The following is a 13,672-nucleotide window of genomic DNA, read 5'->3' as shown; positions in this document are numbered from 1 at the left end:
TGTTATTTACAAACTTAGAATACTTTATTTTTAAAAATACGAATGTATAGACCTACAGATCCTATAATACCTGCTGAGTGCTGGGTTTGGTCTGCATAGTGCATATTTATGCTGCACTATGAAGCAGCATAATCCTGTTTATAACTCCTAGGTGTTCACGCGCACTTGCATAAATAATTATGTAGAAAATCTGTTTGGCTTAGGCTACTTATTGACGATCATAAGCTTTTCAACACATTCATGATATACACGATTCTTTAAACTGCTCTAAAAGTCGCCTACAGATTAACTCTATGATGTTTATTTCGTTTACTCAGAAATGAGTGACTTATAGAAAGTAAATTTTAGGAGGGCACAAGCAAGTGTTGGGGAGGCAAATATTTTATTGTGTGAAATTCAGAGTTTGTTTGCATTATAGAGCTACTGAATGCAGTAAAAATTTATAAAACGTCATTCAACCTTTAATGCAATGTCGTTAAAACGTTGTACGTAATAACATTAAAAACCAATTTTTCTGGGAGGGGAAAATCAAATTTTGAAGGGTGTGATTGTTACGTCCCTACCTCCCTACCGTGGCTACGTTCCTGTCACAAATTTGATGCATTTTAGCCAGGAAACGAGAGGAAGTTCACTGCCGTGTGCGATTCGCAATGCTTGGAGTTGTTATGGCTGCTGCCGGCTTGGCCGGTGCAGTATACTCGTTGCAACAGCTTATCAGAAACAAAGCAGCTCAAAGTGTCTTTAACACCAAGGTACTGTACTATGTAGGCTACCACTAACTTACCAAATAATTTTGCACTAAAACTGTTACTGCTATTTCGTTTATTTTTCTGTAAATAAACAGACCAATCAATCTTGTTTATGTGAGTATAGCCCTACCTTTGGTACAATGTATAACAGCACAAAAATACTGTACATCACATTACTTTTGTTCATGGTAAAGGTACATGTTGGAGGCACCGAAAAACATGTGGCTGACCAGTCTAAGGTGCATAAGTTGACTAATGAGCAAGCTACATGATTTGGTGAAGAATTTTTTCGCATCCTTAAATCCAGTAAACAGAACTTACTTTATAACTTAAAATAAACGTTATCAATAGCCCACCACAAAAGAGTGCTCCTTGTTAGAAAAGTAAATCCCAATAAGTCAAAATGAAATGGAAATTCAGTTCAGTTTGTATTCATTTCTGACCATCACAACGAAAAACAATATGATAAATAGGCTATTATAGGCCTACTAATTCTTAAAAGAGTGATTAACAGTTATTGGGATTTGCGTTATAAAATACAAGAACTTTCTACCGATCTCACATACGGTGAAGTGTTCTTCCAAGGTTACTCTGATAATATTTATCTAACTTTTACACCGTAACTTGTTTTACTTGATAGTTCGAAAACACCTTGGCATGGCTGGACAACCTTACAGCAACATTAGAAAACAAGCTTGTGGAACACGATAGAATTATTGCAAAATTAAGAACAGGTAAAGAACAAGTGATTTTGAATATTGAAAATTCATGTTAACAGCCAAAAATTTGTTTGAGTACCGAGCGGTTACATCTACGCTTGTCAACGCAACGTTGTTAATGCCCAGTTGTCAACGCAACGTTGGTAACGCAACGTTGTCAACGCAACGTTGTCAATGCACATTGCACAGTTGTCAACGCAACGTTGTCAACGCAACATTGTCAACGCAACGTTGTCAATGCACATTGCACAGTTGTCAACGCAACGTTGTCAACGCAACATTGTCAACGCAACATTGTCAATGCACAGTTGTCAACGCAACATTGTCAACACAACGTTGTTAACGCATCAACGCAACGTTGTTAACGCAGCGTTGTTAACGCAACGATGTCAACGCAACGTTCCATGATCCCTTCGGACAAGAAAACTTCATTTATAGCCCTGCTGCATATCCGAGTGGTGAGAGGCCTGGAACGGCAATCGAAAGGGCGCCGGTTCGACACTGCTCAAGAGCATGCGGCTGTGTCTTTGCCAGGACACTTAAAGGCATGCCTGAAGGTGGACAAGAAGATTGGCTTTCTTGTCTTCCCATCTACTTAATCTAAATCTTCAACTAATGGGTGTAAGCCTGGATACAACAAACAAAAGAAAACTTTACACTATCAGCCTCGGTGGCCAAACCTTCTGTCCTGATTTAAAACCTTAACAAGAATGCTAAGCTCCCAGCAGTAAATTTGAATGCGGAGTAAATAAAATTGCAAGGGCAACTGTCAATGGTCTATTAAACAGTCTGCACAGAGAGAAAAATATAGGCTAATCTTCAATGGAAATTTAAGGTATGTTTGCGACCTTTTAAAAACAAATGTCCAAATTGTATTAAATTCACATACGATTGATATTTGATGTTTTATTTCTTGCTGGCCTGTAAAAATAGTCAACCATGAAAACCAGTTCCTACGTTATTCTGACTCAGAATGGAATAAATATAGTTGCCTACTGAACTATGTTATTCTGGTCGATTTGTAGCCTACCCGTCGTACGAGCCTGATCGAAACTTTAAAGGAATTTGAAACTGTAATGTGAGGTTAACGTTTGTTTTACACTGTTTTACACTGTCAAAAAACATGAATTTAAAACTACTGCCGAGTTATATAAAAGTTACAGAAATCGTTTTTTACAGAAAGCTTTCCACTCTTGGAAATATCCATAAAAGACAACGACGCAAGAATTGCAGCTGCGGGTATGTGGTTTCTAACAAAAGACAATGAATTATCTCAGACACTCTGACAACTCACTATAGCCGATTAACATGACAACAACTGTTGAGAAGGACCGATCTTCTTGACGTCAGCACTAGGCTACCTGACTACTCACGATAGAACCGCGAGCATTGTGTTTCGCTAACCATACCGGACCACCGGTGTATTTTCCACACTAACCATCAAGACTTTTCCAAAAACATGTGTTTCCGGCAGTCGAGTGTAGCAAAAATTGACAGCGATAGACACGTGTTTCGCCCATGAGGCTGGGCTCATCAATGAGGCTCATCAATGGGCTCATCAATGGGCTCATCAATGAGCCCAGCCTCATGGGTCTATCGCTGTCAATTCTTGCTACACTCGACTGCCGAGAAACACATGACTGCAACCGGCACATACTCATAGACTGTATGGTTTACGAAACGTTTGCTGAGCATGAGTTTATTATATTTTAGGCTCTTTATTTTTGATCCTATTTTTCATTGTTGGTAAAGCGAGCATCACAAACATCATGCTCTTTAAAACACAAATCCTTCACTTTTTTCGCATGAAAATGCATAAAAACGCATAAAAAACGACTCTGACGTTTTTGATCAGAGTCGCTTCAACTTGCTGACAAAGTTTTAACAGACTGATATTCGTGCAATAATAAGCAAGTGAATTAATAATAAGCAAGTGCATATAAAGCAAGCTTGTACAATATATGGAACAGTAGCCTACTTTTGTTATCATCTTTAAAACTCAAATCATAAACTATTAAACACTTGTTCTTCCCTTTTTACATATGCTTGTGAAAAATGGAAACCAACATCAAAAAATTTCAAAATACCACTGACACATGCCACATGCCACACTGACACATGCCACATGCCACACTGACACATGCCACACACCATCATTCAGAATTTTCAAAATTCTTTTGACTAAGCATATTCACAATAAATGGTTATATGGTGCTGTAGGAGAAACTCTTCTGCTTCAGCAAATCAGCAAACGTCAATTTCTCTTGTTGGAACATAAAATACGGTACCCAATAAGCTCAGTTTTTAATGATACTCTCGTGTCAAAACTGATCAAAAGCAAACGAAACCAAGGAAAACCAGCACAAACTTTCATGAGAAGAGTTCGTTCCCTGAAAGAGTACAGCCCGGAAGAACTGCGACATTTGGCTGAAAAATGTCAATTATGGGGATTTTTATTCTTGCTATTTTGCACCGAACTGGTGTAAAATAAATTACTTTTATTATTATAAAATTAATGATACATGATGACGTGTCATTGTTAGCTGAGAGCCGAGCAAGCAAAACCTACATTTTTTACACATTTTCCAAACGTTGTATCAATGTAGAAAACTGACAAGTTTTAAACGTTGCATCAATAGAGAATACTGGCAGGTTCTGCTGGGTGAAAAAAAGTCAAACACGTGTCATTGTCGCCATCTAAGGAGGACCAATTTGTATGTTTGTTTTGCATATAAACAGTTGAGGAAAACCGTAAACTGGCTGCATTTCTCGCATCAGACTGCGAAGAAATATTTGGCCTTTTCCCTGAAGATAAAAGCGGCATTTACTACATAACGATAGATGATATCCACACTGTGTCGGTTTATTGTGATATGACCTCCGATGGGGGCGGCTGGACGGTGAGTAAATCAGGGAAAGTTTGGTAAGATAAACGTGAAAATGAATTTGATAATTACGAAATGAATTAAAACATGATATATTCTTATACTCTCGAAAGTCAGTTAGGCTATGTCTAACTGAAAAAAAAAAAAAACTTGCTACAACGGGTCAATCCGCATTCCGCGTTGTGATAAAGTGTGTGCTACTTATAATTCAAGAATTAGGCAAAGCCGAAGCATAGCGGGATGCTAACAAAACGTGATTATGCCACCAAATTTAGCTTTCTAATAGCCAAGTTTAGCCAGTTAATAATTTTCACGTCAAATAAAAGGTTTCTTTGTCGATTTCATATTGCTTGAAAAAGATATTGTTAAAATTTTAATGTTAGATAATTATAAATCTAAAGTTACTAATTGCAAAAAAATGTTCCACTTTGTCTTGTCACTGGGGCAAAGTGGGAAAAGTATCCGCTTTGCTCTAAATGTATTTTTAACAGTTTTTTTTGTCTAGAAGGTTACAAGACAACGCATGAGCGAACATGAGCAGTGAGCACGCATTATTCTTACATCTTGCAAAGATTTTCTTTTTGTGTTTTTTTAGAGCTTTCACATGGTTTTACCATGTTGTAACTGCTGTATTAAGATCCTGCGATACGCAGCAACACCAGCGAATGTATTATTATCGAACAGCAGCACAACATTAAGTGTCACAATAATAAAACATCTAAGTTAGAACAAGGAACACGAACAATGTACATTGTGCAATAGGCTGAAAAAAAGTGTTTTTAAATTTAAAAAACTGTTTTTCTTACAAACTGACTTTAAACCAACTTCAGGTTTAAAAATGATTTGAACACTGATTGCATGTCAGTTTCAGCTTTTTAGAAATATATGGTAGCCTACTTTTATAAATTTGACTAGGCATGACCTTTAGGCCCGTTGATCGGACAATTTAGGGATCAAAATGCCCAAGAAACTTTTAAACTTCTTTCTTCTCTAAAACCGAGTTCATTTTTTATTTTCGAAAATATTTTTTTCAGCCTGCCTTACAAACCGCAACACTTTGCTATGTGCTGTGTCAGTCATTTCATTTGAAACTACTTTGTCAAAATACTCCACTCAGCAAATCGGTCACTTTACATTGATTTATCGTCAGCAGACTTTACAACAATGTAAAAGGCTCGATTTTACCAGACAAGGCAATACAAATGAAAGCGGCACTTGATCTGAAACCGGCAGCAGACTGATTCCTAAAACGGTAGTTCTGAAGGGGTGTACATAGTTCTGAAGGGTTCTAGAGGTTAAGCGCAAGGAGGTGTACAATTGTACATATATGAAGCACAAGATGGGAAAAGGGATCAAATGTTTACAGATGGGAAAACAGATCAAAAAAGGTAAAAAGCACTGACGTCATATGTGAACGCTCTCATTGGCATCGAGAGGCCCATTTTCAGTCCAGGGGCACGTTTATGAGCAATGTGGAAAGATGAACCCTTAACAATTCCTTTGAGATAAATTTGTATCGAACCAGTAACGAAATATGTAAAACAGACACTATTTTGGAAACAGGCTCAAACAAGAAGACGAGAAAAGACTGTCTCACTTTGCTTCAAGCACGCTGCCCGCGTTGCAGCACGGAATGTTGCTAGAAATTTTTATTTTTTATATACTTTAGAAGGCAACCGTAAAAGTTCTTTTGAAATTTTGTACAGCATCAAGTACAATAAAAAAGATCTTGAGGTTACAATACGAAAACAAAAATTGCTTTATTGCTTTTTATTAGCAATTGGCTCCAAATATCAAGATAGCCTACTCCTACCTCACAAACGCGATCTACTTTGCTGCTGATTTTTGTCATCAGTTGCTAAAACTGACCCTCATGCACATTATATCGCCGCAGGAATGTAATATTATTTTAAAAAATTTCCCGCTTTGTCCCAAGTCTGACCTGTCCCGCCTTTGCTTAAAACTTCCCTTTTGTTGAATCAAATATTTTTCTTAAATGTTTGACAACGTCATTCTGTCATTCGTTTTGTTGTCAGCATATTGAGGCTGATGTGTCTCAATGTGTAGGCTACATTTATTCTTACACATTTTTTTGCTCCTTTAGGCTTTCCAAAGAAGATATAATGGAATTATCACCTTTAATCGAAATTTTGATGAATATGAAAAAGGATTTGGATCGGCAAAGTTTGACTACTGGCTTGGTAATTTACACTGCAAGGGTTGGCAACCACCGGGCCGTGGACCGTTTTACCGGTCGACCAAGACCATGCCAGCATAATTTGCAATTTTTTTTAAACCGGGGTAGTGCTAGAATATAAACCTCATTTTTAATAATAAAGAAACGTTTGCAGTTTGCTGCGAAAAAGACTCCAACAAATAAAGAAAAAATTTACAAGTTTTTTAAAAAAAAAACAGCTCAACACAACAACAATAAATATAAAATTACAAAATGGTTCGGGCGTAACAAATACACTGTGGGTGTCATTGGTTACCATAATTCCTAAATGGGAGCGGCTTGTTGCTGCAAAACAAGCCCAGAGCTTTCAGCGTTCCGGTGACTGAATGCGTGGTGATATACAGTAGGCCTATGTGCAATATGTAGCCTATGCACCAAACATGGGCTACGGCAGTAGCGGCTCCACGGGGTGGACTGGGGTGGACATGTCCACCCCACTCCTATTTAGAGTCGATTTTGTAATTCGTCGAGTTCCGATGAGAAAACTTGGGGGGTGTATGCGGGGGGTTAGGGGAGCCTAGTGACAGCGTCATAAATTAATTTCAACTTCTTACGTATAACTTACTATTACTTTTGCAGCATTGACTTACACGAAGAAATGAAGAATCTTCATTGTTATCGCTCTGTTGTATTGATTGATGATTGTAGTTTAATTTTACCATTTTGAGGTGATGGCTTTTGTCACGTCACAGCTGAGACACAAGCTTTTGTGGTGTTTGCTAGTTCACCACGTTTTTTTTGTTCTGTAATTGTGACGTAACAATCAAGATATAGAATTAATGGAAAGAGTCGATGGCCACCCTCAGAAGCCAAAATCTTAAATCAGTAATCATTCATGAGTTAAGTTTAAGTGAAGGTCGATTTTATTTGGCTCGAAGAGGTAATTGGAATATTGCTGTCTTGCTATTTATCGAAATGTCTGAAAGGAATCCGGCGTCTGAAGTGATCCACAGCGATAATCGCAAATTTGTTGTTAAATCTGACCCGATTCAGCCCCTGATAGTTTTTCCGCAGTCGGAGCAGTGCAAAAAGAATTACCGATTTCAAAAGAAATGGTATTCAGAGTTTGGGTGGGTGGAGCACTCGACTTCGAAAGATGCTGCATTTTGTTTTATGTTTGCGCATCGAAATCAAATTACCAGTGAAACCACCACGTCGGCTGAGCGATGCCGCTACCTACCCAGCCAATTCCGAGATGTTCAAACATTATTGACAGGTTGCAACAGTCTTCCATGGAGTGAATCTGAATCCATTACAGGATGTTTAAGGGGCCACCCAATAAATTTTTATGAGGCCGCCTATCATTGCAGCAGCTTTATCACATGAAATAACGACATGCTTGCTAACATCAAGATCGTATAGTCGGCAATTCTATGGACCGCAGAGGAAATGTATGGGAGCGTTTGGCCCCATAAAACGCCTTAAAACACTGGTTATAACCAGCGAAAACTGAATTTTGATATGTCACCAAGATTTTGGTAATTTTTGATACCTTCGTACTTTATAAAACGGATCATTTCCGTTTTATCTGTTCTATTGTTCATAATTCAGAGTGCTCTCAATGGAAAACGAGCTTTTTCCCCCTTGCAATTTCTTTTGTTTATTTTTCAATAAATTTCACAACCGAGCTGCAGTGAATCACGTTGCAATCGGTAATATTAGTGAACATACTTTACGCTAGTAGGCTATATTACCTCGAAATACTTTTGTCCACCCCACTCATTTTTGGCTGGCGCCGCCCCTGGGCTACGGTATGTGTTTTATTGATAGCCGGTCCACAAAATAAAGCCTTAAACCGGTCCATACTGCGAAAAAGGTTGCTGACCCCTGACTTACAACATTTCTGCACTGTTATGGCTAAAGCCTATACGGTTGATTTAAAATACCTACTATATTAGCCAAAAAAGTCCCTTTTTACATTGATTTGTAACAGTGCTTCCCAACTATTTTCAGCTCACAGCTGTATTTTGCTGAAAATTTGATTTGCGGCATATTATGAGATACAATAGGTTACCGATCGTTGGTTGGGAAGCGCTGGTTTAAAATATAAATCATTCTGTGTCACGTGTTAGCCCTAGCCAAATAAAGGTGCAAAGAGTTGCATCCTGCTTGTAACTCTAAAAGGGGCTAGAACTAGCTGAAGATTTGAAAGTAAAACAAAAAAACAGTAGTTACTACGTCTGGGACGATTAAATGCATCTTTAATTGACTGTGATTAGTGATGCAGCAAAACATTTCATTATCAAGTTTATCAATGTCCAGGTTTAAGGCCTGTAGCATTGATGATGAAGAAGAAAAATTACATGCTTCGAATCGACCTGTTTCAAAGAGGTGGTGCCCATGGACATGTAACATACAGGTGGTGTAAATGAACGTGACTAGCCTACTTATCATAATATGATTATTTTTATAAAGTGTACAAAAGATTCAGGCGTAAGCGTATAGTGCAAAGTTGCTGAAAAAAATTTTTTTGTAAACACCTCTTTTGGTGCATGAGCGCTGAAGAAAAATTTACGACATAGCTTTCGTGATGCGATAGGCTAAAACACTTGCTGTAGCAGGGACCTAGCTACATCTGTAAGCGTTTAGTAGAAAAGCAGTAGCCGCGACAACTCGCATTCTATTTTTATTTTAAAGAAATTAGTTCAAGGTTAATAGACTACAAGTTTTTTGAGGCTCACAAAAATTCTGATACAAGCAAACGTCTGCTTGATGTATTTAATTGGCTCGTATCAACCAAATCACCTATCCGATAAAATCAGCTTAATCGCATTAGACAGATCGTTCACGTACCTCCACCATTTGGTGTCACAGCGCAAGAAACTCTCATTGTGCTCCGCGCTTCTCAAGCGCTTGGCAGGCTCCAGCTGTGGAGCGATGGCTGGCACTTTGCGTATAGCAGCCCTCGCCATTGTCTACTCCTCAGATTAGTACTGTGCACCTGTTTGGTGCTACAGTGCTCATTACCACAACATCGACACAGCCACCAACAGTGACCGGGTGCCTGCATCCAACACCATTGGACAAGTTTCCTATCCTTGCTGGCATTTAACCCACTGAGCTTCGTCGCAAAGAAACCACTCCGTCTTTTGGTCGACGGGCATTGAAGCCCAACCATCTTCTCCATTCCAAGATCTCTGCTCCCCCAAGAGAGCACCCCCGTGACTGAAATTAAAACACCCATTTGTGCCAGCCCCTCATCAAACATCAAACAGGATCAAACATTTCTGCGGCTAATTGGGAGAACCATAAATATAACTCTCAATGGAAGTCAAGCACCATTAGACTCCATTCGTTCATCCCCGATGCCGACACCTGTCCCACCGGCCTGACCCTACAAAGACAGGCGTGAGTGCGCCTCAAACGTCTCCGTACGGCCATGGGGCTTTTCCGTTTAACCATCCACCAATAGGCAGAGATGGGCAAGATAACCAGTTTTGGTGATCTTGAAGATCAAGATCAGATCACCACAAAAATGTGATCTTGAATATCATTAACAAAAATGCATTGCTATGTTTAAGGAAGTTTTGTTTGGATTATTATGCAATGCACCCACCTACGCTTTAATTTGGCAAAACTACAGTAGTTAGTCGGCATATGTCGAATGTAAGCCTACATTTTTTTGGAGCATCCTTTCACAACTAGTGCCTGATAAAATTATGTCAAGAAAGCAATCACGTCTGTTTTCCTGACGTAGTAAATTGGTCCACTTTTAATACATAAAGTTCAGATATACTGTAAATAACCCTGTTCTATAATGACTGTTGCTTTTGATATTTTTTTTGTCAACCGGCTCTTTGGCCTTTATTATACGTGTAGCCATTATACAACTCAATAACTTCTATATAAAACTGACGATAAAACTTTTAAAAAATTGTGTTTTGAAAAAAGCATGATAGTAGGCCTACAGGTAGCCTATTTTAAACTTAAGTAGGCTAACATGTTGTTTACTTCCAAAAGCTTGGTAAAGTAAAACAGGACTTGTAATCTTTCATAGCTTGAGGCTTAAATAATGCCACAAATATTGTTGAAATGGTCATCTTTTGATACATCAGCCAACACAACCTGGAGTAGCCTAACCAGTAACCACTATATGAAAGTAAGCAATAAATTGAGTTTCGCTTTTAGCAGTATGATCGTTGCTTACTTCACAAAGTAAAAATTACATCTACATAATGAAGTATGAAAGTAAACTCCACAGAAAACCAAATCACACCCTAAGGTTTTCCTGCATGGCTTCAAATATATAACTACTGTATTCTAAATAGTAGTCTTTGTGGTTTTCAGGGACTTCAGTCTTAATACCACAAATCGCTTGTATAGCTTGGAACTGGGAAATTACACTGAAAAAAATATCTGTAAGTTTTGCAATAAACCAAAATTAATCACCTTTAAGTATTCTATCGAAGAAAAGAGATCAAACTTACATGAGGCAGGTATGCTTTACAAAATCAATAGGTAAATACTTCAACATAGATTTTTAATCCTGGAATTGTCCTTCAAAGTAACTAAAAGGCCTCTTTTTCTAAAATAATTTTTGAAGAAAAATCTATATTAGCCTAATTTGTCGACTACATCCGGAAACCCTCAAAAACCCTGGAAAAAGAAATTAACTGATGAGGAAACATTACAATACATTTTTAAAAAAAAAAAAAAAACGATTTTTAGCAAACACGTTTTTGGGCATAAATTTCTACTGTTTAAGTTTTAGCACGAAATTGAACTTCTAAACTCAAACTGTTGTTTATTGGGTTGTAGTTGCCAAGCTTTTACCATGTTCTGTCATCAGTCACACTTTTCGCTCTCAATCTCTCATGTTTATCATACTTAAAATAATGCTGATGTCTCTCAATCTCTGTTCTGGTTCCTCGATGGTATAAAGGGTGAAAAGTTTGAATTTGCATAAGATACCGGTACTGAAGAATCCACCTTAACGGTGGAGAAAGCTTTATCAATCAATTATACAAGTTTCGAACATAGCTTATCATTATTTATCATCTCTGCACTGCGAGTGCACTCTATGCTGCGTATGACTTATGTTTTAGTCAGTTGGTGGATGAGTCGGTCTATAGTATTCGGCGCTGCTGCAACTCAACCCAGCTGGTAGCCAGTACCGTTGACAGAGTGTCCAGAGGATACTTTTGGACCCTACACGAGACGAAATTAGGGATCCGTAATCTTTCAAAGGGGCTCAGGAACTTGAACAAACCACCGCATACATTTTTAATGTAATGTTCTTTTCTTAGAAGTGTCTTAATTTTGGGCCGAGGATCTCATCGCTATCGGCCGAGGATCTCATCCTACCGGGTCAACTTATCTTCTCAACGTCAATGCTGGTAGCGTGCGCCAACTTGGTCTACCCCCGGTACTGGTCTCGACTGACTTGTTAAACTAGATGAGGTGTTTGTTTTTTCCTATCGATTTGAGGAGCCCTTGACAGAGAAGTTACGTAACCACTGGAGCAGCGTGAGGAAGCGAAAGAACTCTGTGTCAGCGTTTTTTTCCGGTGTGTGCAGCACCACGACCAGTGGTAAACCTAGTCATCACTTCTATCGGAACACGATCGAAACCCTTCTCTAAATCAAGGAAGACAAAATACAGTTCTTTTCAGATTCTTTCATATTTTTCTTACATCTGCCGCATAGCAAATATAGCATCCAGGCTACTGTCCCTTTCCTTAGCATAATACCCGTTTGAATTTTATTTATGTCAATGCTCTGTCGGATTCGCTCGTCAACAGCTCTTTCAAAAGCTTTTATCGAATGCTTAAGCATTTTTAGGCTTCGATAACTTGTACATTCCTTTAAAAGTAATTTAAACTTAATTAATTACTGTACTTTATAATATTTTACACTCGCCTTCTCGTCTTCTTGATCCAAATCTTCAACCACCGGGCGTAAGCCTGGATGCGACAATATAGGCTATTATTAAAGTATTTGAAATGAATGGAGAAATTTACTTTTGCAGTCGATGGCATGAGAAGATACGTCGGTCAATCTTTTTCAACACGTGACCGGGATCTGGACAGTCACGTTGGAATCAATTGTGCAGACGTTTACGATAGCCCATGGTGGGTGGATAACTGCCGCACGACATCCTACACATGTCTCAATTCACTATTTCGTCCGTATGCACTCACGCCAATAAATCGTGACGAACTTCGCTGGTATCAATTTGAAGATACGAGGATAATACGTACAGAAATGAAAATTCGTGAACAACGTTGATAGAAATAATTAAATATGTAATATACTGTTGTAATGCTCAACCCTGTGTTATTGTTGTGTCTTGCTTGCCAGTGGTATAAAAAAGCAAACTCTCTCCCGAAACTATATTATGATAGAAATAATCTGTTTACTTTGAATAAAAATTGAACATGAAATTTCAAACTTGTTTATTGGCTTTGTGCTTCATTTAGGCTAAGCTATTAAAACTATGAACGAAAAGAGAAAGTGAATTTGTTTGATTACAGTTGTTTGATTGGTTTTAATCAAACAAAGAGGCGTTGCTCTGATTCTCAGGGTGTACACTTGAGCAACGCTTGCAAGAACTGCTCTTTATTCAGCGCACTTTGTGGATGGAATAATTCTCTAACAACAACACTTCAACAATTAACAACTATGGGAAACTCAACTTTGTTAATCTCGGTGACAGGGCCTCAAAAGAAGCTTTCCCAGTCCGAGGATAAAAATTAAATCAATCATTAAAGGATAGACCTATTATATTTTCTAAATATGATTGAATTTTTATCTTTGAATGATATTTGGGGTACCGGTAGTCTTTTTTTTTTGGTTAAAACAAAAAAGCAAAGCGCCAAAAATCGCAAATTCTTACGTTAAGACCGAAACAAATGCAATATGAAAAAAAAATGTTTAGCCTTAATAAGCTACGTGAAGTAATGAACCTCCAAAAAATATAGGCCTACAAAACAAACAACTTAAGACGTTTTTATTTTTAAACATACTGTACTTTCCGAATAAAGACGTAGGCCTACACTTGCTGCAGCAGTGCGTTAACTCACTTAAAAATATATCCTCACTGTTGGAAATCAAGAAGTCTCCCATTGTTTTCCTGACTAACCGT

At 38.1% G+C, this 13,672-nt stretch overlaps 1 protein-coding gene across 2 annotated transcripts in view; it reads left to right on the top strand.

The window, feature by feature from the left end:
* Positions 1 to 12,972, top strand: part of LOC145770820 (uncharacterized) — a 43,548-nt gene extending 30,576 nt beyond the window's left edge. For both annotated transcript variants that reach the window (XM_082582550.1, XM_082582551.1), the window contains 8 exons: positions 610 to 752; positions 1,390 to 1,483; positions 2,648 to 2,707; positions 4,208 to 4,368; positions 6,458 to 6,554; positions 8,852 to 8,948; positions 10,877 to 10,947; positions 12,557 to 12,972. In XM_082582550.1, the coding sequence (XP_082438676.1) occupies positions 610 to 752; positions 1,390 to 1,483; positions 2,648 to 2,707; positions 4,208 to 4,368; positions 6,458 to 6,554; positions 8,852 to 8,948; positions 10,877 to 10,947; positions 12,557 to 12,816 (983 nt within the window). In that variant the 3' untranslated portion in view covers positions 12,817 to 12,972. The remainder of the gene's footprint in view (positions 1 to 609; positions 753 to 1,389; positions 1,484 to 2,647; positions 2,708 to 4,207; positions 4,369 to 6,457; positions 6,555 to 8,851; positions 8,949 to 10,876; positions 10,948 to 12,556) is intronic.
* Positions 12,973 to 13,672: the final 700 nt, after the last annotated feature.

Source organism: Aplidium turbinatum, chromosome 5 (genome assembly GCF_918807975.1).
Source record: "Aplidium turbinatum chromosome 5, kaAplTurb1.1, whole genome shotgun sequence".
NCBI lineage: Eukaryota > Metazoa > Chordata > Ascidiacea > Aplousobranchia > Polyclinidae > Aplidium > Aplidium turbinatum.
This window is presented reverse-complemented; position numbering and strand designations above follow the sequence as displayed.